The sequence below is a fragment of the Orbicella faveolata genome, unplaced genomic scaffold (assembly GCF_042242905.1).
Source record: "Orbicella faveolata isolate gen_17 unplaced genomic scaffold, um_ofav_v1 contig_34, whole genome shotgun sequence".
Classification (NCBI taxonomy): domain Eukaryota; kingdom Metazoa; phylum Cnidaria; class Anthozoa; order Scleractinia; family Merulinidae; genus Orbicella; species Orbicella faveolata.
In genome coordinates this window covers 23,790,274-23,813,853 of record NW_028301563.1, presented here as the reverse complement: position 1 = coordinate 23,813,853, position 23,580 = coordinate 23,790,274, and the positions used below count along the sequence as shown (strand labels likewise).

The 23,580-nt window shown below is 39.6% G+C and overlaps 1 protein-coding gene and 1 pseudogene across 2 annotated transcripts; both read right to left on the bottom strand.

Annotated features, from left to right (window-relative positions):
- Nucleotides 1-9,530: 9,530 nt before the first annotated feature.
- On the bottom strand, nucleotides 9,531-11,124 carry LOC110059734 (uncharacterized; annotated as a pseudogene).
- Nucleotides 11,125-11,804: 680 nt separating this feature from the next.
- LOC149105356 (insulin-like growth factor-binding protein complex acid labile subunit) lies at nucleotides 11,805-18,182 on the bottom strand. Of its 2 annotated transcripts, XM_089272180.1 has the most exons (4): nucleotides 18,121-18,182; nucleotides 16,251-16,312; nucleotides 15,401-15,454; nucleotides 11,805-12,817 (listed from the first exon to the last, which is right to left on the bottom strand). In XM_089272180.1, the coding sequence occupies exons 2-4, from the start codon at nucleotides 16,297-16,299 to the stop codon at nucleotides 12,696-12,698; spliced, it is 225 nt and encodes a 74-aa protein (XP_089128306.1). In that variant the 5' UTR covers nucleotides 16,300-16,312; nucleotides 18,121-18,182; the 3' UTR covers nucleotides 11,805-12,695. The 2 variants fall into 2 exon arrangements, with proteins under 2 accessions (XP_089128306.1, XP_089128307.1); XM_089272181.1 differs by lacking the exon at nucleotides 18,121-18,182 and having other exon boundaries at nucleotides 16,251-16,526.
- Nucleotides 18,183-23,580: the final 5,398 nt, after the last annotated feature.

The following is a 23,580-nucleotide window of genomic DNA, read 5'->3' as shown; positions in this document are numbered from 1 at the left end:
TGGCGTGCGGTGCCCCCGCTCCAGCTCGACATGGCCACATATCGTTTCGAGGCCCATCTGCTGGGTGATGAAATCTTGTGTAAATGGGATGCAATCTCCTCCTTCAGCTTTCTCTGGTATATTGTAGAGGACTAAGTTGTTCCTCCTTGACCTGTTTTGCAATTCCTCGATTTCATCTTTCAGCGCTTCGACGGTAACGTTATCTGCTCTTGAGTCTTACTCAATCTAGACCATAGTCTCGATTTTGGTCACTCCAGTGACCATAGATTGAAAACGTGACAGAAAATTGGCGTTACTTTCGATTCTCACCAAATTTGGACAGTGGGATGATCTCATCATTAGCCAATAACAGACCATTTTTCAGCTCTTTTCGTCATATCCCCCCCTCGGGCGAGTTTTGTCAAATTAGCTAATTAAGTATGCAAGCCAACGTAATGGCGGTCGCTCTCGGCGAAATGTTTATTCGCTCAAAATTGGGGCAAAATCTTTCGGAGATGGAAGTCAGGACATTTGTAAGGATACAGAAAGTAATTTGGGACCAGTTGCTGGCTTCTAAGGCTGAATTTATCCAGAAGTGAGCTGTATTTTCGTTTTCGTGCCGAAAGCCACGCGGTGAAATATTATCGGCTTGTTATGCTGTCCTGTTCTGTTTTTTCTCTTGGTCTTTTTTGAAGCCTGCCGAGGCCATTCTGTCGTCTAAATCAGTTGAAAAAAGTTCGAAAAAGATGTTCCCATTCAAGTTTAAGCTCTCAGGCGATAATTCTGGAGTTTTTTGGCCGAAACGTCGGCTTTGTTATGTCCGTGTTTTTCGGTTGCTATGGGCGACCGAGCGTCCTTTGTTAGGTCAAGTCTGGGAAGTGAGGTCGCAAAAAAATTATAATTAATTCTGGTTTTGTTCGATTTCGCTGAAATTTTAACACGATAAAGCTGGATTGATAAGGAATAGATTTACGTTCTACCGATGTGTGGTAGCTATTAACACTAAAGTGATATATCGCTTCGAAGTCAGGGTTTTGAAGAGATTTTTTTTGCAACGTGTGGGTTCGGCGAGATTTTGTAATCGGAGGATTTTGTTGACTCCAAAGGAAAAAATATCCCGAAAAGGTCATTTCATCGACGATTCAAACGAATATAAATATGTATATGTTCCGAGCTAACTTTCTGGGGAAAAAATATAATTTTTGACGCGCGCTGGGTTTTTAATTTTTTTCCCGCGAAACACAGGGTATGTGAAGAGTTTAATCCGTCTTAACCTTTTGCAGGTCTTCTGTCATAGAGTTTAGTCCTCTTTCCATGTCACTCACGGTATTGTCAATCGTCAGCAATCTTCCATTTATCTGTTCGAGCACGTCCAGCTTCCTTAACTTTTCGTGTATGCTTTCCAAGATGGCGTCGGCCACGTGTTCATGTTGTGGTGTTCTTTCATCTTCACTACTTAAGCTTCTCTCTTGTCTTGCTCGCTTTTCGGTAGGCATGACGAAAAGGAAAAGCAAAGGTCCTCTAACTAGTTTGAGGCTTATTTAGCTAATTTTATGGAACTGATATGATGCAACGGCAAAGCAGCGTCGGAGCGACAAAAAAGCACGACTACTCCATTTGGCGTCCAGTCCCAGTCTCTCCCAAGCTTTTTTCACTTTCTTGAATTTCTTAAAGACAAGTTAATTGTGCAAAGATCGATTTTATATTCTAAAGGCCAAAAGGCAAAATTTCTTTCGCTATGGAAGCCTCTCCTCTCCTTACCGTAAATGGTAATAATTTAATATACGGTAAGCCTCAAAGCAAGACTGGATATATTAGGAATTAAGTGTTAGTTGTAATCTTACTTATTGTGATGCAATTTTTTTTAACCTTACGTTTTGTAGTGAAAGTGATGTAAGTGAAGTTGTGATAATAATAAAATGTTAGGAGAAAAAAAAGTACATCTCAGTCTCGGACCCAGTTAAGGCATTCAGGGAACGATCTACTAGCTAAACTACAAACTTCAAACACAGGATTTCGTGACGTTGGATATCATTTTTAAAGTTCGAAAATTTGCACTCAAATCGTTCATACTGCACGTCTTCTTTCTTTTCATATAGTAACTGTTCTATCAAAATATTGTATCATTACTGTGAAACTCAGAAACCCGTGAATATCAGAAATATTGAACGATGATTATTGTGTAGCAAGAAAAAAGCCAATTAAGCGTGAGAAAACTAAACCGCAAACACCAGAAGTAATAGGCCACGTTCAATATATTAATATTCTAAAATGGCTCCCAGGCTTTCAGAACAAACTTCTCTATTTGGTGGTGTTTTTTTTGTATCCAAGTCTCTTTTGGGAATTAAAAGAAAAAAGAACCCTAAAAGATATGCAATTCTGACCCGAAAGCCTGGGATCGATGTTAGAATATTTATTGATCAAACTTGGTCTATTGGTTGTGGTTTTGAGGTTTCCTCGCGTATCTTGAACTTTATTGTGATTGGTTCAGTACCAAATTAACCTTTTGGAATCAAATCCAAATGTTCACGGTTTTCTGAGTTTCACAGTAATAAAAAAAAAAGCGATTGCGTAAATTTTAAATCAACTGTTCAAATTCCTGAGTCCTCAAATTCCGGTTCGGGATCATTCATGGTACAATCTGGGTATCATTTCCGGTCCTGGAATCATTTGCGGTACATTTGGGGATCATTTGCGGAACAGGAATCATTTGCTGGCCGGGATCATTTGCGGGGCTGTACAGAACTTTCACTTTGTATTTTTCTACAAAACCATTTGCCCTGTTTCGTCAATGGGAGTCTTCAAACTCTGGTCTGCAATACCGAGCGGCAACCGTTAACAGCTCGAGCAAGTTCGGTTTTTCGCTCTTAGCCCCGGTTCAAACGTCGAACTTTACATGTGCCGAACCTAATACCAATTTGGGGCGACCCAAAAGAAAAAGACAAATTGTGGAAATGAAGAGCTTGCTTTTCTTCCAAGTGCGATAAAGGAGGCTAGAACAAGTCGAAGAAGGCGACTCCAGCTGCAATAAGCATTAAACAATCCAAGACGATTTTTGAATTTGGTTCGCCTGATGTTATCGCTTGAATGGAACAATTCCTCGTCCAGTTCCTTCCTGTCGTCGGTTTCTTCAAGGTTCATTTATTTTGTCATTTTCCCTCAAAAACATGACTCGCAGTCAGTACGCCACCGAACTGCCTGCTTTCCAACCCACTACAGTTTCGTCGTTTTCAAATACGGAACACCGCATGCAGAAGTATATTTCGTGCTCTCGAAGTAAGAGGAACATATATCGTCCCGCTCTTCCCGCTATTTTGTTCCAAAAGATCAAAACAGGCTGTCTACGCATGACAAAAATGGGAAACGTGCAGAACTGTGTGCAAAAATTAATTTATTTAATGTATTTTTAATGAATGCGTTAGGTTCGGTACATGAAAAGTTGGACGTCTGAATCGGAGTCGCACCGAAGTCGAACTGACCGACTGGCCATGTCGAACTTAATTTTCGGGTCGACCCAAATAACATGTGTCGAGCTCAATTGATTCAGACGTCGACCTCGTCATGTACTCAATTGGGGCTCTTAGGTTCGGCACATGTAAATTTCGACGTTTGAAACGGGGCCTTAGACTCATACTCCACGAAACAAAAATACCTCGAGCTAACTATATTTTATCATTCATTTAATACAGCCATCGCTATTTTGCCTTTGTCTTTGCGCAGACTAGTGAGTACTACTTTTTACCATGTTTAAATCATCTTCCATATATACGCTTTATACCAAAAAGCTGAGTACGTGAATAACAGTCATGATCAAATTTTAAAAGTATTTAACAAATATAAAATGTTTTCTTTTTTTTTCACGTTAAGTTAGAGCTTGTGAGTAGAGGGTAATTTCGCTATTAAATATAATTTTGTAACTATCCCATAGGTAAGACATTTGCACTTTTCTCACAGCCCCACCATAGGGATTTCGTATTCTCCAGCTGCTCCACAGTGAGGCATTTGCCACCTTCTAAAAGCAAACTGTCAAATGCCCGGGGGGTGGTTTGAGCGGGTTTGGAATTGACAGAGCCAAAACTACGTTCTGCGGTTTGATTTACCCAGTATCTACAACGTTACCCATAAGCCAGCCCTCCGTGGCTATCCCAAGCTAAAAATGCAGCTGATATTTCACGAACGTGGCTTTGGGTAACGGGTTTTAGATCGAGTGGTTTGTGTATTAGCGATTCTTTAATTTTGTTTAACTATGATGCTTGCTTTAGGAGCGGCTTCAGCACGTCAGGGTTCCAATCCTCCTTATAGGAGAGCGGAAGAGATCACAGAAATTATTTGTCAGCAATCTTGTCTTCGCGCACTTAAGAAGAATCCTCGCTGCATTTTAGTAGCCATTGGAAGGAAGTCATTGCTGCTCGCTAGCTCATGGAGTCATTGTTGCTCGCTATAGCCTAGGGAGTCACTGCTTTTCGCTAACACAGGGATTCAATGCTGCTCGCTGGCCCAGGAAGTACATTGTTGCCCACTAGCTTAGGAAGTACATTGTTGCCCGCTAGTCTTGGGAGTCAATGTTGCCCGCTACCTCAGGAAGTCACAGCTGCCCGCTAACCCTGGAGTCACTGCTGCTCTCTAGCCCAGGGAGTCACAGTTGCCCGCTAACCCGGGAGTCACTGCTGCTCTCTAGCCCAGGGAGTCAATGCTGCCCGCTAGTCCAGGGAGTCACAGTTGTCCGCTAACCCGGGAGTCACTGCTGCTCTCTAGCCCAGGGAGTCAATGCTGCCCGCTAGCCCGGGGAGTCACAGTTGCCCATTAACCCAGGAGTCACTGCTGCTCTCTAGCCCAGGGAGTCAATGCTGCCCGCTAGCCCGGGGAGTCACAGTTGTCCGCTAACCCGGGAGTCACTACTGCTCGCTAGTCCAGGGAGTCACTTCTTTCCGCTAGCTAAGGGGGTCACTGCTGCCCGTGCCTCTAGCCCAGGGAGTCAGTACTGCTTGTTAGCTTTGATTAGTTAGCAGTGCAGTATCACTTACAGATATTTTATCATGGGGGTGCGGCTAAAACTTCCTTCCGACAAGTTCTTCAACTGATTGTTATTTAACTTCCTGCAAAAAGAAAAAAAAAAATATATATATATATATATATATAATATATAATATATAATAATTGAATAGGATGAGCAGGGGAATAATTACAACTAACTGCCTCATTCTATCTTTGGATCACCAACCTATTCCCTTCGGAAGGCGATTCACAGTGATTTCTGACAAATATTTAATACTAGTGTATGATGGGAACAGAAATCGAAACAACAAAGAAATGAGTGAAAATGTGTTCAGCCGGGAATCGAACCCGGGTCTCCTGGTTACCGGTCAGATGCCTTACCATTCAATTATTCCATATTCGGGGGGAAATTTACTGTGAATCGCTGATCAACTTGAGCGGAGTGACGCGATCCTAACTGCAGAAAATGTGTGATTCTCCCCAGAGCCTGCTACTTAAAAGGTCCTTCCAATTCCGCTGAATGGCGGGGTTGGTTCAGTGGCCTAGTGGTAAGGCATCTGACCGGTAACCAGGAGACCCGGGTTCGATTCCCGGCTGAACACATTTTCACTCATTTCTTTGTTGTTTCGATTTCTGTTCCCATCATACACTGCTATTAAATATTTGTCAGAAATCACTGTGAATCGCCTTCTGAAGGGAATAGGTTGGTGATCCAAAGATAAAATGAGGCAGTTAGTTGTAATTATTTCCCTGCTTATCCTATTCAATTATTCCATATTCGGGGGGAAATTTACTGTGAATCGCTGATCAGCTTGAGCGGAGTGACGCGATCCTAACTGCAGAAAATGTGTGATTCTCCCCAGAGCCTGCTACTTAAAAGGTCCTTCCAATTCCGCTGAATGGCGGGGTTGGTTCAGTGGCCTAGTGGTAAGGCATCTGACCGGTAACCAGGAGACCCGGGTTCGATTCCCGGCTGAACACATTTTCACCCATTTCTTTGTTGTTTCGATTTCTGTTCCCATCATACACTACGTATGTATATATCACGGTCAAAGTTGACTATATTTAGGCTAGACTTTTTAAGGTCTCTGTGTATCTCCAAAATAATTCATTCTATAGTGATGAAACTCATATGGCGTGTAAAGCAGAAAAACAATGCCAGAGCCATAAAAGAGAGGAGGTAGGAGGCCTCGTACTTTTTGCCATTTTTCTTTATCGTAGACGAAACAATACACAAATAATGTTGCCGAATACTCTCGTACTGAAATATTTTGGGCTCATTATTATTTGCTAAACTAGTTTACCTGAATGATACAAAATGCTGCCAATAGGCCACGTTCGATATATCAATATTCAACACGACTCTGAGGCTTTCGGGTCAAATTGCAATTTTTTAAAGTTTATTTTGTCCTTCAATTCTCAAAAGAGACTTGGATACAAAGAAAACACCACCAAATATAGAAGTCTGTCCTGAAGGCCTCGAAGCCACGCTGGGATATTGATATATCGAACGTGACCTATTGAAAGGGAAGGAGGATATAAGGAGTGTCAATGTGGAGCAGGGTTATTCCCATACATAAGCGTACGGGCCGCCCCCCCCCCCCCCCCCCCCCCGCAAAAAAAAAAAAATTGGGCAACAAGACAAATTTGGGCAAACGGAACGCATTGTAAAAGCCCTGCCCACACTGTCTTCACAAGAAGATCCAAATACCTGCTCTGAGAGCAGAGCCTTATTGACCGCAATTTGTGACTTGGACTTTATTTTCGGAGTGTGTGAGCTGAAAGTAATCCTGAGCGATACTAATAGTCTGTGCCGATATCTTCAGGGGAGGACGGTCGACGTCATCTCCGCTCGTAGAGATGACGACATGACCATCCAGACCCTGCGCCAGTGTCGGAGTGAAGAAAGTTTCAACAGCGTATGGAAGATAGTATCAGCAATGGGTCTGAAAATGAAGAGGTGGCTGGCCAATTCTCAGTTTGAATTACTAGAAGCCAAGGCACCCAGGCAAACGCCATCGTACCGCCCTCAAGCCCTTGTAGGTGAACATGCGCAAAGACAAAAGCAGCTGACACCGGAATCGCACCACCGTATCAACAATTACTATGCGTCCATCGACAAGGCGCTGTCCGTCCATCGACAAGGTGCTGTCCGAGCTTGAGCTCAGGTTTAGCGGAAATGACCAGGAAATACTCTGTGTTTTAGGAAATATCTGTCACAGTGAAACACCTGATAAAAAAAGCTTCTCCTGCGTTGCTAAATTCTACAAAGTCGACGGCGAGATTCTGGAAGCCGAGCAGAAAATGTACGCGAGTTTTCGCCGTGCGCGCGGATTAGGCTGCATGACTGTTTCAGAAATGCTGGAGACAATGCACGAGAATGATCTATTTGATATGTTTCCCGAATTTTCTAATGTGGTACATATCCTCGCAGTGATACCTGCTACATCGTGTTCTGCAGAACGATCATTCAGTGCGTTGCGCAGATTAAAAACTTACCTTCGCAGCACCATGGGGCAAAAACGTGTCAGTAACATGGCACTTATTAACATTCAAAGGGCATATGCCAACTCTGTAGTCAACAATGACATGGATCGTATCATTGATATCTTCGGCCGTCGAAATGGTAGAGGCAGCTATTTCTTTTAACGTGTTTTATGAGCTAATATGACAGAATCAAATATAAGAATATTTTAACTTCATGTGCAGGTCTATGTTAGTGCACCGTTAGCGACCCTCGTTTCTTTTCGACTCAGTTTCGTAAATGTTTGGACAACTTGAGCGAATTTTTTGGGGTAACTGGCTCACCAGGCCCCCCTCCTCCCCTGGCAAAAAGTTGCCCCTACGCCTATGTTCCCATACAGAACTAAGGATCGTTGGTAACAGTTACAAACTGGTTTATTTAATTTCCCAGATTGCAGCACCTAACAACTTCATTACAGTTTCCCCGCTCACTCACGGACGACACTCGTGCTCTTATACAAGTACACGTAGAGTTTCCAGAAACTTATTGCAAGGTTTCTAAATTCGAATATTACGTGACAAATAGAACATTCTAGACGGTTTTAGGTCACGGCTGAATGATTTCCGGTTCGAGATCGTTAATGGATGTTTCGAAAACGCGGAGTGCGAGGTGCGGAGTGTAAAAAAGTAACAAAGAAAAAGAAAAAACAAAAAGAAAATAAAAGAAAAATTAGAAATAAAATAAAATTCAAAAGTGAATTGAAAGAATAATTAAACACATAAGTAGAACTAAAAATAGAAATTTAAGAAATAATGATAATAATAATAATGCTAATAATAATAATACGAATAATGCTACTACTACTACTACTACTACTAATAATAATAATAATAATAATAATAATAATAGTAATAGTAATAATAATAAAACTAACACCGCCTGAAGTGGACCGTTCATTTTGTGGTCATTTCATTCAGTCAAAAAAAAGACTCAATGTTACATTGAGATACCTTTATGAACATTCTCAATGAGTGTTTTGAGAGATCTGGCGCGCACCAGAGACAAAGAAAAGAAATAATTCAGCCATTTAAATGGGTTTTCCAGCCACGAAAAGTTCCGAAGGCTACTTGACTTTTTCCTCCCAGGAGGACACCGAAAACGAAAACATCACTTAATGGAACACGAAGGCAAGCAAGGAGCACGAAATTGATACTTCGTTGTTATTCTGATCAAGAAACACAAAGTGATAATGATGATGATGATGGGAGCTCGGCACTAGAAACTGATGCTGGTACTTCGAGAGATCATGTTTTATCTGTGGCTAGTTCTGATGAAACTTCGTTTAGGCCTGACCAATCTTGACTTAGCAATGAGACTTAATGTTGCAGAAGCGACAATATCAAATACATTTATTTCATGGTTAAATTTGTTGTTTATTCAACTTGGCACCCTAAAAATGTGGCCTCATAGGAACGTCATCCTTGAACGCATGCCCAAAACGTTCAAGGAAGATTATCCAAATAACATTATTATTAGTGACTGCACTGCGTTGAAAATTTAGTGTCTGTCCTCCCTTGTTATTCAGTCTCAGAGTTATTCAAACTATAAATCTACGAATACATTGAATTCCTTGATTGGAGTTGATTCTATGGGAGGCTTCATGTTCATTTCACCGTTGTATACGGGGTCCATATACGACAAACAGATAGTTTATAGGAGTGGTTTTCTCGATTTACTCTCAAGGAAGAAGGGAGTATCAGAGATCTTTGAAGGTGACAGCATAATGGCTGATAAGGGATTTGATATAGGAAGAGATTTACAGAAAATCGGACTACAACTTAACACCCCTCCATTTTTAAAAGAAAAATCACAATTCGATGAAAGTCATAAGAATACAGAACACAGACAACAGCTACACAGAATTCATGTGTAAAGGGCCATTTGAGAAGTTAGGCGTTTTCTTTTTTTCAACAGTAGACTCCCGATCAGCTCATTGGGAACAATAAATCAACGTTGGACAGTTTGCTGTCTACTCTCAAACTTTATGGATCCTATTTTAGCTGAGTATGGCAAATACTAACTTTTGCAACAGTAAAACAAATCAAGACCTACTTTCAAAACAAAACATGACAGAAACCTGAGATAGAGATTGAAAAAACTGCTTATTATATTATTTAATAAGAACCTGTAATCTAACTTATGTTTGTCCTTATGTTCATATCCAAGGAACGTTAACTAAAGCACTCCTTTGTAACAATAACTAAGACACTTGTTTTCCTTGCTTATCCATTCAAAGGAGCCTCCACTGAGCCATTAATTTTGATGCAGTATTAACAGTTACACTGTAGGTGTGGCAGAGTGATACTTCACATGAATTAACAGATGGAATGCAATGCTTAAAATAGAATGTGGTCAACTTTTGTAAAAGTGTATTGTTCCAGTAGGTAGGATCAAATCTAGTACGCTCTACAGAAAGACCGCGTGATCCTGATAGATATATTAAAAAATCACACCAAGGTAAGTCACTAAAGGCAAGTTGACCCTGGATTTGTGCATAATAACCCTGTTTGTCATCAGTTCTTAACTTTGGGACTCCATCAACCATACTGCAGAGGAAATTTACGTCCTTACATGCTGCGTCCATGGAGTGATTACTCCAAGTGTATGGACTCTGGATTTCCAATAATCTAAAGGGACGGACAGACCTTGAGTCAAACACCCTAACATCAGTAGTGGCACCCAGGCAGGGGTGGTGGGGGATTACCACAAGACCATTGTCATATACTGTAAAGTTCTTATTCAAGTGCTTGCGAATTTTCCTTGCATAGTGAGATCTAACTACTTTTTCATTTTGTTTGCCATGACGAATTGATGATACATTTGAAAGATCCTTTGCTTCAAAAATACTTTTAAGAAATGGCTCTGTAGGCTCCTGTTTTCTATGAAGTACTTTCCCAAAATTTGAAGCTGTAAGTCGAGGTTTACCTTCTTCAAACTACGTGGGGCCCTGAGCTTGGCTAACAGTGTTGATCTGGATGTCCCAAGCTCGTTCAATGTTTATGCTAATGTTTTGCAGATTTGGTTCTGACGTTGTATATGAAAAGTTACTGGGGGAAAAATGATTCACGGCATACGCTAGAAACTGAGATGGTTGGAAAAACTAACACTGCCTGTGGTTGCTGATCCCGTGGAAGTGTTACAAAATTGTTTGGTTTATAAAAAGCAATGTTTGTTTTTTTTGGTTTCCTTTAAATCAGTCAAATGATAGCCTAAAGTTGAACCCAGGGGGACATTGCCAAAAACAGTATGGGTAGCTGATGAACACTCCTGATCACTTAGTAGGTAAGAAAAAGGGGAATTTTGTTTTTTTCTGTGGAAATACAGTGACACATTTTTGTCACATCTTGCTGCTTCCACCCATTTAACTTGAGATGTTTACCCCGTGCATCATAAATTCTACCAGTCACAGGAGCCAGTTTTTGTTTGCGACCTTGATCAGATGAAGCTTTGACAAAAGTGCATTTCATCACTGTTTCTGGATCAATATTTGCACCTCTTGGTTTATGCCACTGTTGTGGAACACTGGTACAAGTCTGATCTGCTGGGATTGCCATGATTTCAAGCAGACACCCATGATTTAGTAAGCACAACAAGGCAAAAACATGGTTACAGTTGCCTCCAACCTTGCAATTGAGTTATTTGTGTTACCATGTTACAGTATACCTCAACAACACAATACATCTTTTTACAAAGACGTGGGTCAGACATGGAAATATGACTGAAATGTAACAATTTGTAATTGCACACCCCAAACAATGCAAAAAATATTGATTTCTATTCAGTATTGAAAGGTGTTAGTATACACTAACCATTGAATTTAATAAAAGTATAATCGGAACTTTCAAAATCTGGAGAAAATATAATTGAAAATTTCACCTCGTCCGTCCTTTTTATTATTCTTATTAAAACGAATCGTAGGGCAGGTTCAAAAAGCCCTGATAACTATTGTTTTGAATCGACCAAAGGCGTTTTGGCTTAATAGTTGTCTATCGATGTAGAAGTGGCATACAATCCTGACCTGTGGAATGTGACCTTCATGTACAACTGCGTGACAATACTATTGTAACTGCAGTGTTACTTAACGGTTATATTCACCCCGCTTTGCATGAATATTCCGCTTTTTTCACATTTCCTCTCCCTTCTCTGTCAGCTATCTTCAATTTTACTCTGTGAGGAGCTTCGTTCTTCTTCTGGCTAAGGTAACAGCGGCCTTTCACTTCACTGGTTCCCTCTCAAACGTGTTCCTCTTTGACGAAAACATTGTGAATGTAGTTTTTCGTGAAGAATTTGAAACCTTTTTGTCCAATTTCCTTTTTTCCACATCCTTTTAAAAAGTTTGCTATTGTGATCCAGGACACTTTTGCGAGATTTTGCCACGATTTTGTCCACACTACAAAAGAACTCTCCATCTTGAATGTTGTGTTCAACCAATGTAGTTCACGTGACCGCGAAGCTAAAGAGGTCGATTTTTGCGAAGGATTGGAATGAAGCACATTCTTCCCTCGGGTGATTTCCAAAATGTTGAATAAAGTTGTGCAGATAAAAGATACAAAGGTACCGGTAAAATCTGTGATTTTTTTAAAAATAATATTTACTTCAACAAAGCGCAAATAACACTTAATGACATGGAACTCTACTACCAACTATAAAACAGATGCCTGGTTAAAAGTCAAAACTTTGCTTGCTGTTGTGGCAGTTTACGTAGTTAAACATCATCAATAGCACAATACAACGCTGAACCTTTATCACGAATGATTACAACTGATTTACTTCTACGCATCTGGTTTTGAAAGCTTTAATACTTAAGTTAAGCGGCCGGTAAAAATTTGAAAACTGACTTGGTTCTATATCACGACGGGCGCCTTTGACCTACTAACTTCTTCGTTTCTGTAATTTTCCTCATGACTTCTGTTAGTTTTGGTTGAGTGTCCATAAGAGTGTTTTGTTGGATATTACGGACTAATGCTCCTGTTTTTCCCAATGGCTAACATCCTTGCTTTCATCGATCGAAGAGAGCACACGGAAAACAGTACAACTTAATTCTTCCATTCGCGCATAACCACAACTCCTTGCGTTTTGCACGAAAAGGGATTGATCTCCCCTATATATAGTAATTTTATCGGTTAGATTTGCTGCCTCGTTCGTTCGCTTCAGGCTCACTCACTACGGCAGCAATATAGACTAACGAGGGATATACTTACAGGGTTGTAGTATTTAGCGGAAATTGCTGTGGAATAGACGTCAGATTTTTCCATTCACAAGAGACCCTTAGACCATCGAACCAGGGATTAAAGCCACATTTGCATTGATCTGGGCAAGCTGTTGAAAAATTCAAACAGCAAGAAAAAGTGATCAGTGTTCGTCTTAAATAGAAAAATAATGATGCTGTTTCCTGAATCTACTGACTGATGTGTCTGCAAATTCTCATAAAAGTTCTCTTCAAGACCTCTTAATTAGCACATTTCTCGGGCACAAAATAAACAATCATTAGATGAGGTTTTTGTGATATCCAGAATAATCAAGGTCGAGGTAGGGGTTATCAGCCGAAGCCGAAGGCTGAGACTGATAACCCTTACCAAGACCTTCATTATTCTGGATATTACAAAAATCGAATCTAATAATTGTTTTATTATACATTGAACGAAAAAAAAATCATGTTTTTGCTTCTTCACTGACGGCAAGCAGCACAAACCGCGCGAACTTGGCATGATTACCCTTAGAAATCATGCACCGCGGTCATACATCACATGACTACCAGCGACCTTGAGTGTCCTAGCTTGATATGATTATTTATTATCTGCAGCTAGATGACGTCACAGGCGCTGATTTCGAAAATACACTGTACGCTTTCGGCCAATCGTCAGTTCAATGTATAATAATATGTAATATCTGATCAGCTTATGCGGTGGACAGAAGGAGTGTGCGGCTTAAAGCGGGAAAATTGTACAAACACGGTGATAACCCTTGCCAAATTTAGTCAATACAGTGGAACTCCGTTAATACGCTCTCCAAAGGCCGTATTAACGAGGTAGCCGTATAAATGGGGTAGGATTAAATAGACCATCTTCGTATTCTCAGTTTTGGACTGGAACTAGCTTGCAACTGAGGCTAATGCGGGAAGTCTTTTCAAATGCAAATGACACTTCTCTCTTTGAATGATATTCCCCCACATGAGCCTCCATTGCAAGCTTGTTGCAGTCCAATATCGAGAAAACGAATATGTCCTATTTCACTACTGGTATAAATTGAGCGACGTCTTAACAGATATATCACGATTGAACTTCTAAACAAATGTTCTTTAGTAAGCGTCTGGAATGCGATATAATTAAAAAAAATGAACCTTCAATCAGTACATACAATATTAACAATGGGACTAACTGGTTCAAGTGGCCATATCAACGGGGTGAAATTATAAAGGATTAGACAGGTTCGGATTTCAGAATGTGGCCGTTGGCCGTATGAACGGGGTGGCCACATAAACGCAGGTTTCATATAAGATAATATATAAGCGTTTCGCCGCGACAAACATAAGCGGGCGTAATAACGAAGTAATCGTAGGGCGCGGTTCCACAGTATGAGAGCTTTCATAAAAATCTATTGCAAAAATCATGATGGGACCCCAAACCTGCCAATTTTACAAAAAATGTACGCCAGGGGGGCAAGTGTTGCCCCCTGGAAAAGGGTGAAAGGTAAAGAATTAATCCCCCTTAAAAGCCGTATTCCCAAGTAATCCCTATCAAGCTATTTTTAGCGATGACACTCAGTTAGTGTGGAGTATGGAAATATATGGAGCGCGACTTAAATTGTGATAACATCAGCGTTGCAGGATTTGCAATTTCTAGACTCTCTTTGGATTTCCAAAACCACTGGAGTGATCTAAAAATAGTTTGAGCGGGACTACCTTTGAAGTAAAGTCTATATAGGAGATTAATTCTGTTACTCTTCATGATCTCTTAGTTATAAAAGGTAACTCTTTGGTACACCTATTTTAACAACGGCAACGTATACTCTATACATTTGCTACGAAACAGAGACCGCCTTCTTCCAAACAGTGTAACAAGATCGAAAGCAGTGTTAGTAGTTAAAAGGAGGCATCTATCTTTTCTTGCCAGGCAAAACATTGTGAAGGTAGAGGGAATGTTATTAAAAGAAGAAAGAAGTGTCCCGGGAGTTATGAGCAGGGTTGTAACTCTTTACACGTGACTTTCCTATAATGATGGATGAATATTACAAGATTAACAGATTATCCCAGACATTGAAAAAGGGAACCCTTATTGTAAGTTATATCAACTTTCGTATCTACATATTTGTTTCTTTATTATTATTATTATTTTTTCATTATTTTTTTATTTTCTATTATTTTTTTTTTTTCACGTTGGATTCGTGTATGCATAGGACACAGGTATACAGGCTTTTGTCATTTGTGCTCGTAAAACTGGCATATTATGCTGCTAGCACTGTTCTAAATTTTTGGAAAATTGTGCCCGAATTATGCTAGCAAAATCGACAAAAGCCTACAGGTATACATGATTATTAAAAAAAGGATCATTGGATAAAGCAATTGGAGAGTTTTCATTGGCTTAGCCATCATAGCATATGAGCCATTATACCATTCTCTACAAATATGGTAAGCGCGCGCGTAGTTTTTGGGGGCATTTTATTTTTTTATTTTATCTTAGTTTTCTACTGGGGGCATTTTCAATAAACGAATTATTCCACTCGCGTTTGTTGGATATCAGATGATGGATAGCCAACTCGGCGCTACGCGTCCAGTTAGCTATCTATCATCTAATATCCAACGCGTGCTCGTGGAATAATTGTTACTTACCAAATAAACATAAAAAAATATATATTTCCTATTTGTTTTTATTCTATCTTATTTTGTTTTACTTTGAAACTTACCGTCAAGGCTTCCCTGACGAGTATGTTGAGGAGACGTCTTTACATAAATTGCAGCTGCCAAAAAAAGAGACACATCTTTCTTGAGTTAAATGTCATGCGCAAAGGAAATTCGTTTGCAAAAATAAAACCTTGCATACGGTGGTTGCGCCCGCAGCATGAGCGGCAGTCAAAACTGAGTTGTCCTATTGAAATAACACGATAGTCTTTTTCTTTGCAGTTGACAAAAAACAATGCCATGCTCGCTTTGGCCTTTTGGCCTCTGATGTATTGCTTAAATCAAGAATTCTGGATTTAATTTGGCGAGCAACAATATATTTTGTTCAAAACGACACAGTTCTTATCCCACCTGGCGACAGACGTCGAAGAGTGAGTGGCCAAACACAAACGACTCATTTTGGCGTCAAATTAAAAGCACAAAATGTTTCATATTTTTCACCTTTACAATCTGATTAGGTTTTTTGAATTAAAAATCCCTCTTCACAAACATCTAACGCCGTTTTTATTGAGAAGAGTTGCCCGACTGCAATGTCTTTCCTGTTAACAAGCACTTGACGTTAGGACAGTACAGTTTCCCCCCTGCTGAATCCTGATTAGTCAATTCAAATTGCAGGCGCACCAGCCAAATGCAAGGAAACTGAAAAATGTCCATTCTCGTCCCCAGCGCCCGCGTCCCCCTTGACTAGTGGCCGGTAGACGTGTTCCCGACCACTGGTAAGGAGAATTCGGGCTCTGCGAACAAAATTGAAACATGTATGGTGACCGCCATAGCCCTTCCTCGTCAATTCAAGCTTAAATTCAACTCATTGCCTTTAAATAGAGTAAAACAAACAATAAAAACACAAACGCTTACTTAGCACAAGGACAGCAGCCCACACACTTCTCCTGGAAGACATTTTCATGTCCGTAATGACTCTAAAGTTGTTCAGATATGTTGTTGTATTAGTACATAATTTATTTTATGCATATGGCATGCATGCCTTTTAGAATGGAACTCACCAAAAACCCAGTCCAAGATCAAAATGATACTAGTAAAAAACGATTTACACCTAGCATTTGGAGATGGACTAAAGTTTCGTACAATGCATTACTTAAGGCAGTCGATATTTCCATGGAAACGTTAAACAAAAAAAAATGAAAATCGGAAAAACTGTATTTTGCGCAAACCAAATATGGTGTATGGCATATAGAATGTACAAGAATAAAAACAATTTGTATGTTTGATGTCGAGTAAATCCCAAGGACATTTCAAATAATACTTTTTGCATCACAATAGTGAATAAACCGAAAGACACTATTTTTATTACGTTGCTTAAATAATCCCATAAAGAGTCTTGAATATATGTTTTGAAGCCATGAAAGTTTGGTTGGTTTTGCTTTTGTTTCTTTTGTTTCCTTCTTTTTTCGCGTTTTCAAGAGCGAAACTCCCAGAGCACTCCCATGACAATCTTCGCGCAATTTTTGAGTTAGTGCAATTTTTGAGTTAACGGTTTTTTCAAAACCCTCCATTTTACCCTCAAAGCAGGACTCGATTTTCCCTCTTACAAAAGTATTCGTCTCTTTCGCTGAAAAACAGTGGCACCATTTTTTTTCACTTTTACTCGAGTTCTAATATATTAAAATTCAGAAAAATAAAAAGTGTTTTCTGTATCTAAGATTGTGTAGCCATGCAGGTTGAAATAATAATATTGTTATTTTATTGTTTGGAATGTATTATTTTATCGTATCATTTCATTATTGAGACATAATAGTATTCTAATAATAATATAAAATAATATCATCATTATTAGAGAATTATTTTGTTTTAGTAACCTTAGCCACCACAAAAATTTTCGCGATTCTTTTCAGATAAAAAAAAAAAAAAAGAAAAGAAAAAAGAAAGAAAAAAAAAAACAGTTTAAATTTTTCTCCATCAACATTGCTTTTTGAATACGATTTATAATCTTAATTCTTATTATGCGAGGATTTCAGATATGCCTTTATTGGAACTGCGAGCTATTCTTAGTTCAGATACACATTGGCGGCTTCATCTTGAATAATTTCTTTACTCTCATCACTTGTTTACTTGCCAACATTGTGGTATTGAAGAAGAAATTCTAGTTGTGTTAATGTTTCTCGGGAGACTATAAAAAAACTGTTTATTTATACCGTTTGCATTTAATTAGAAGTAGAACTGTTTGTTTTGCGAACTGCAATGGCAGATTAGAAGCCTCGAAAATATTCTTTTCAGTGCAAAGCATGTACCTTTTCATGGCCTCGAGCTCCCGATCCTCCCAACTCTCCACTCATGTCTGAGCACATTTCTTTCGATTTTAGTTCAGAGAATGTGGTTGTCTGTCAAGAGGTTTTATCCACACTGTACTAATGATTATCTTTGTTCCAATAGCAGTCAGTTGACAACATTTTAATGTCCCTCTTTCAGTTGAAGGAAGAGGAATCAACGAACAGCGATTTTTAACTTTTAACGATCTCTGAAATGTTTCTCGCTAGAACTTTACTTTTTAGTTATTTAAGATACACGTTGCAGCGTGTTTCATTCTTTAAGCCGTAATTAATATTTGTGGCAAAATAATATTTATGAACAGGATGTTGAATACTCACCGCATATTAACCGAAAGGAAGTTATTTCTACTGCATGAAGGTAGAATTTCTTATCGCTTGTCAAATACCAATTTGTGGTAACTAAAAAGTTAAAGGAAAAAAAAATAAGTTAAGTAATTCACCTGAAAGTCCTCTCTCTGCTGCTAGCAACTGGTCATGTCAAGCGATAAGCATAAGAAGCAATGAATTAATCATCGTGCAGAAAAGTTTTCGCCATTCACAGCTGTTGCCATTTTTTAATAAACGTAGTCTACAGGCTAGGAGCATGAACTATAATTTTACCATACAGATATTGATGAAACATCGGGACTTTTATTGTTCCTAAAATTTAGTTTCTTGTCGCGTGCCGTGAAGACTCTATTTTTAAGCTTTCACCTGTGAGGATATTGATGTTGTCAGTGTTACGGTTATGTATAATTTTTCTTTCGAGATCTAAAATTTTCTCAAGAAGCAAACGTTCTTTATCGTTATTTTCGTTTAACTGGTTTTCATTTAAATCTAAACATTTTCGATCACGTTCCCTACCTCAGTTAATTATGACCGCTGCTTTCGGTGCTTTTAAAATGAATGAAAACCTGAGACGTCTATTTCATTAAATTTGGATGTTTCATCAATATTCATATAAAATAAACAAAGCATTATCTGGCGTCTGGGAATAAGAATTTCATCTTTGCTGAATTCATTCGCGAGAGATACCATCAGCACGACATGACAGAGTTTGTATTCCCCGTGAGGCCATGCAATATCCTCTATATTTTAACAATGTGATTTTTACAATGGACTTGTTTAACACTAGGAATTTCTATTTTGTTTGTTGACAGGGGAATTCGGCATTTTAAAATAACTGGTCAGTTTACAAATTGTGGACAAGTAAAACAGAATATTTTTCTTCTTGTCACAGATGTTATCTTCTTCGATATTACCCATGGCATCTTCTACGTTCTACTATCATTTGACTTTTACATTCAATAAACAGAATTACGTTTTCCAGCTTTACGATTTTCTCGCTAATAATTCTGTCTTTAACTGCGAGTATAAAGTTGCTTACATCCCATGTAGCTGTTGATTCCTCCTAAAGACACCACACCCAATTTGACCAATTTATATATTCTCTAAAGTTATTTGCTTGACAATAAGGTGCATAGAGCATAATACACGGAATATAAGTAGTGGAAAATGTTATTGAGTACAATAGCGGGAAGAAGAGTATAAAAATATTACAATAAAGGAAAGCGTGAGAATTACAACAAAAAGTTTAAATTGATGATTGAGAGAAGGATTTTCTCACCAGATGTGTAGATCTTCTAAGCTCTATGCACATATTGCAACACACCAACGAAGGCAGATGTTTCTGCCCAGACATGTCTGTGAATTTTAAAATTGTCGTCATTTACTTGAAATTAAAACTATATGCTTGACAATAAGGTGATATTGGAAGAAGAAATTATAACTTGATCCTCGCAAGGGTTGTATGCAGTTAATTGTTCAAGTTAGGCGTTTAAAAAAATACATATGGCAAAAGTTTTGGTTTGAAACACGTTCAAAAATCTATGCGATTTCCCCGGGTCATTGTGAAAAAAAAAGCTAATATTAGACGTTCTGAACAGGCTTCCTCGGGGCAAGAAGTACAAAGCAAACTTTTGCGCTGTCACGTACGTCAACGTGAACGTCAATGCTTTCAAAGTATAGTTAATCGCATGGGGCCGAGTAAAATTATGGATTAATATCAGCGTGTTTTTAATTTCAGCAACTTCTGAAAACACAAGCGATATTTATTCTTAATTTTACGGGGACCCATCGTGATCACGATGAAAAATTACTGAATTTCTGAATGCGCTCCTGAGTAATCAGTCATAGGAGGCCATTTAATGTTAACAAAGACTCGATCACCACAAACCCACGAATGAGCTGAATGAAATTTTATTTTTGCACAAAGATACCAGGACAACGAGGCCTGCTAACAAACTTTCAACTGTGACAAGATAAAGCTATAGTGCATTTTCAAACAAAGTTACAACGTTCAAAACGCTTTCAGATCACTCAGAATCTGATTCTTCGATGAAGATACGCTTGTATTCTCGCCTTATATTACTTGTGCTCTTCTGAACTGCATCATTCTCGGCGGGGTTCAAGGTGACACCGGAAGTGACTGAAAATGTAAGCATGGTCGGGAGCACACAAAGTTGCAGTGGAATTTGTAGGATAAAGTTGACTTTAGCAACTCTTGAAGGAACAGGACCAGTGTTGTCCATGGCTGGTGAAATGATCTGCTGCCCTTGTTCTTCTCCTGAGTCATAATCTCAAGCCCGTTGGCAGGTGCGTGGCCGGCCTATGATATTCTTTACTCCACACTTCGGGATACCAGAACTTTTCAGCTTCTTCGCCACGGTTTTTCCTACACTATGGTTGGTCAAATTCTTCTCGTGACACAGATCCTTCAGCGGTGAGATTTATTTCATGTTTTTTTTATGATTGTGTTTAAGGCGTTCTTTCTCATTGGGGTTTTCTGGTACCAAACGCTTGAAACTGCATGGTTTGTCGATGACAGTGAGGTAAAACGGACCGCTTTCCATCGTTTTGCTTGGTCGCTTCTCCAGATATGGTTTGAATAACATGACGGGGCACCTTTCCTCATTCCCTGTGGCAAACATTTTGGGGATGACTAGTCTGGTTTCCACGCTAAGTCCTTCCTGTCTCGTCTTAGGGCCTCTTCATATGAGCTCGGTCAACCGGGCTAGCTCCCTTTCTGAGATCTCACCTTGCCACTCTTTCCTTCGTAAAAATTTCGATGTGTTCATATGAGAAACCGGGCTGGTCCGCTTACCAAGATCTCGGCTTTTGCGACCGAGATCTCGGTAACCGGGATGAAAATTTTCCCATTTGAACACTCCAGCCTGAGTAAGCGGGACGAATCCTTTTTGACAAAATAGCTTCGCATTCGCAACATAGCGGCCAAAATCGACTAATTTTTTCCTTGTATGTTTTTCCTCTTCTAAAGTATGCGAATTACTATTATTGGTTAAGTTACAAGAGTCCACAAAGCTACGACAGCCGCGAACAATACAAGTTTATGTTCCACCATTTTGGTTTTGTTTCTTGAATTTCATCCCGGTCGACCGGGCTGAAATTTCCCATATGAACAGATCACAAAATTCGTCCCGGCAACCGGGCCTGCCTGGTTACCGGGCTCATATGAAGAGGCCCTCAGTTGGACCTTTGGCAAAAGTTAGAAATTCGTGTCCGTCGTCGTCGTGCTGTACGGTGAAATATTCAACTTTCATTTGGTGGTGTTCTTGTCGCCCTCGTAAGCCAAAGCGCTGAGTGAGCAGCCACCACATGGTGTTAAGTAGAGCTTGTGGAGTGCCTCCTCCAAGCTGACCGTTCTGCCAGAGGACTTCTTTCTCTTCTTTTGTCAAACTTCTGGATCGGTTTAGTCGCTCTACTGTACCCTGCTCTCGCAGTTTTCTTGCCTCCCCTTCCAGGACTTTTCTGGAGCTAAGAAACTCCCTATCTCGAATGATGGACTTTGGATAGGCTTTAGGTTTTAGATATCTCTCCAGTGATACCTGCATTACTTTCAGGCAATCGGGCTTGTAGTCATCCCCATGTCTTTTCGTAACTCGGCATAAAATTGCGACAGTGTTTGGTCGAGGACATCGCTCTCGTACTCTTCTAAATTTGTTTGGAAGTTTTCATTCGCCCACTTTTTTAAAACGTTCTTCCAGCAGTCCGTGATTTTCTTCGCGTTTTCATTTTCCCTCGTCTCTTTGAATTCTTTGATATATTCCTCGATCGTCAACTATCTCGAAACGAGACGCCATTGTTAGAGGAAATTTTTACCAACAGCTTCTCGATAGCATAAGCTGTTGCTAGGCAACCTGAGGACCAATCTTGAGGGAGTAATTTTGCCCACTTCACAAGCAAAATAAAGAAAAAACACCCTCTTCATTGACCACTCAGCATGCAGTAATGTTGCCCTCTATGTTGGAAATAAGCAGTTTTCTAATCCAGTCCGCGTTCGTAGATTCACGAACACTTCAACTTTTTCACGGCGGACATTAACTAGTTCCTCCGAGGGGTTCTATACAGAATACCGTAAATGTTCCACACACTCGATGAATGGGGTATTTTTGCCTAGCATTTTGGCGTTTTGCAATTATTTCTCGAGTTCCAAGCAGACTTCCCTCAGGCTTCCAGCAATTGAACCAGGATTTGATAGAAACTAGCCGTGCAAACGAATGTCCGCATTCGAACATGCCCATCATTTTCTTCACGTAATACTCTACAGCTTCTTGCCGATAAGGCATTGATATCGACAGATTTAAAGTCCACATAATCGTTCCAAGATACTAGGTTTTGATTGGTTCGCGTGCTCAAGCCAGGTTTTTACTCTGAGGGAGGAGGAGGTACGTAAAAGACAAACTTTTCGCGCTAATTAATCCCTGGCGAGTTGTTGACTTTTCTTCCGAGATATTCCTTGCAAAATTGTCTCTTAGGAAGCCCCTGTTAAGTTTTTAACTGGAAAAAAAATAGTGAAACCACACGCTAAACAATTACTTGCTAAAATTGATCAATTCAAAGGAAAACAAATGTCAGGAGCTCCGCTCTTAGGCTTGGCTAAATCTATATCTTAACTCACGCCTAGTGATAATAAAGTTTTGGCAAAACATGAATTAGCTTTCAATCAATTCCCTGAGACTTTTGCCAGTTTTCTATTCTGTCTACATTTTGTTTAGACTGTTTGTCGCTGGAAGAAAACAGTTACACTCACTTGGCACAACGCTTTCCAGTGTTATACCGAGGAATATCACACGAGTCACTTTCATTTTCTCGTATACAGTCGATCCTTTACGCGAGAGTGTTTTTACCAAGAAAATACAATGGACAAGTGGGATACTCCATGGTATACAACAACAGAACGTTTTATAACTGTTTTATATCATGCCATAGAAACTACATTGGATAACACAATCAATTCGACATACGTGCGGCGCATGATGATAAAGTTGGATGTGATACCACCGATTTTTCAACGGTTTTTCATTATTCTGATTGGCTGTATTTTTATTGCATGGTTTAAAATCTCCATATTTTCTTTGTTTTACAACAACTCAGGGGCGGATACAGGATTTTTCAAGGGGAGAGGGGTTGAATAGTGCCTTGAGGTTGCAAAATCAGTGTGGCAAGCCCCTTAAAAGTTGTAATTTGAGAATCGGAACTTAATCTCAAAACGAGTCTACGTACAGAACCATTCATAAGAAAATGAGTTCTGCAATCAGATTCACTTTCAGGCAAATCAAACTCATTTCCAGAAGAAAGGTTTTGTACGGAAACTCGTTAAGAAGCAGAAGCACAAGGACACTCGGAAATGACCCATTGAAAACTGTCACACCAGAAGTATAGCGATGCGACAAACTAGAAATTACAATGAGGTGCCTGTCACAGTGTTTGCCTTTATTTTTGCAATAACAGTCACAATTTTTTTCCAGTTTTGCTTCTCCAAATGGGGGGTGGCTAGATGTCTTCTTTTTAAATTAGGAAAAGAGATGGTAATAAAGACATGACGTAAGGGACTATGCAAT

What these genes read in the sequence shown, in the direction of transcription:
- LOC149105356 (XM_089272180.1), bottom strand. Translation starts at nt 16,299, where the DNA reads ATGAAAATGTCTTCCAGGAGAAGTGTGTGGGCTGCTGTCCTTGTGCTA. An exon ending in GGCTGCTGTCCTTGTGCTAA is followed by an intron (nt 15,455 to 16,250) that starts GTAAGCGTTTGT and finishes TTTTTTTGGCAG; the next exon opens with CTGCAATTTATGTAAAGACG. An exon ending in TCGTCAGGGAAGCCTTGACG is followed by an intron (nt 12,818 to 15,400) that starts GTAAGTTTCAAA and finishes ATTTTTCAACAG; the next exon opens with CTTGCCCAGATCAATGCAAA.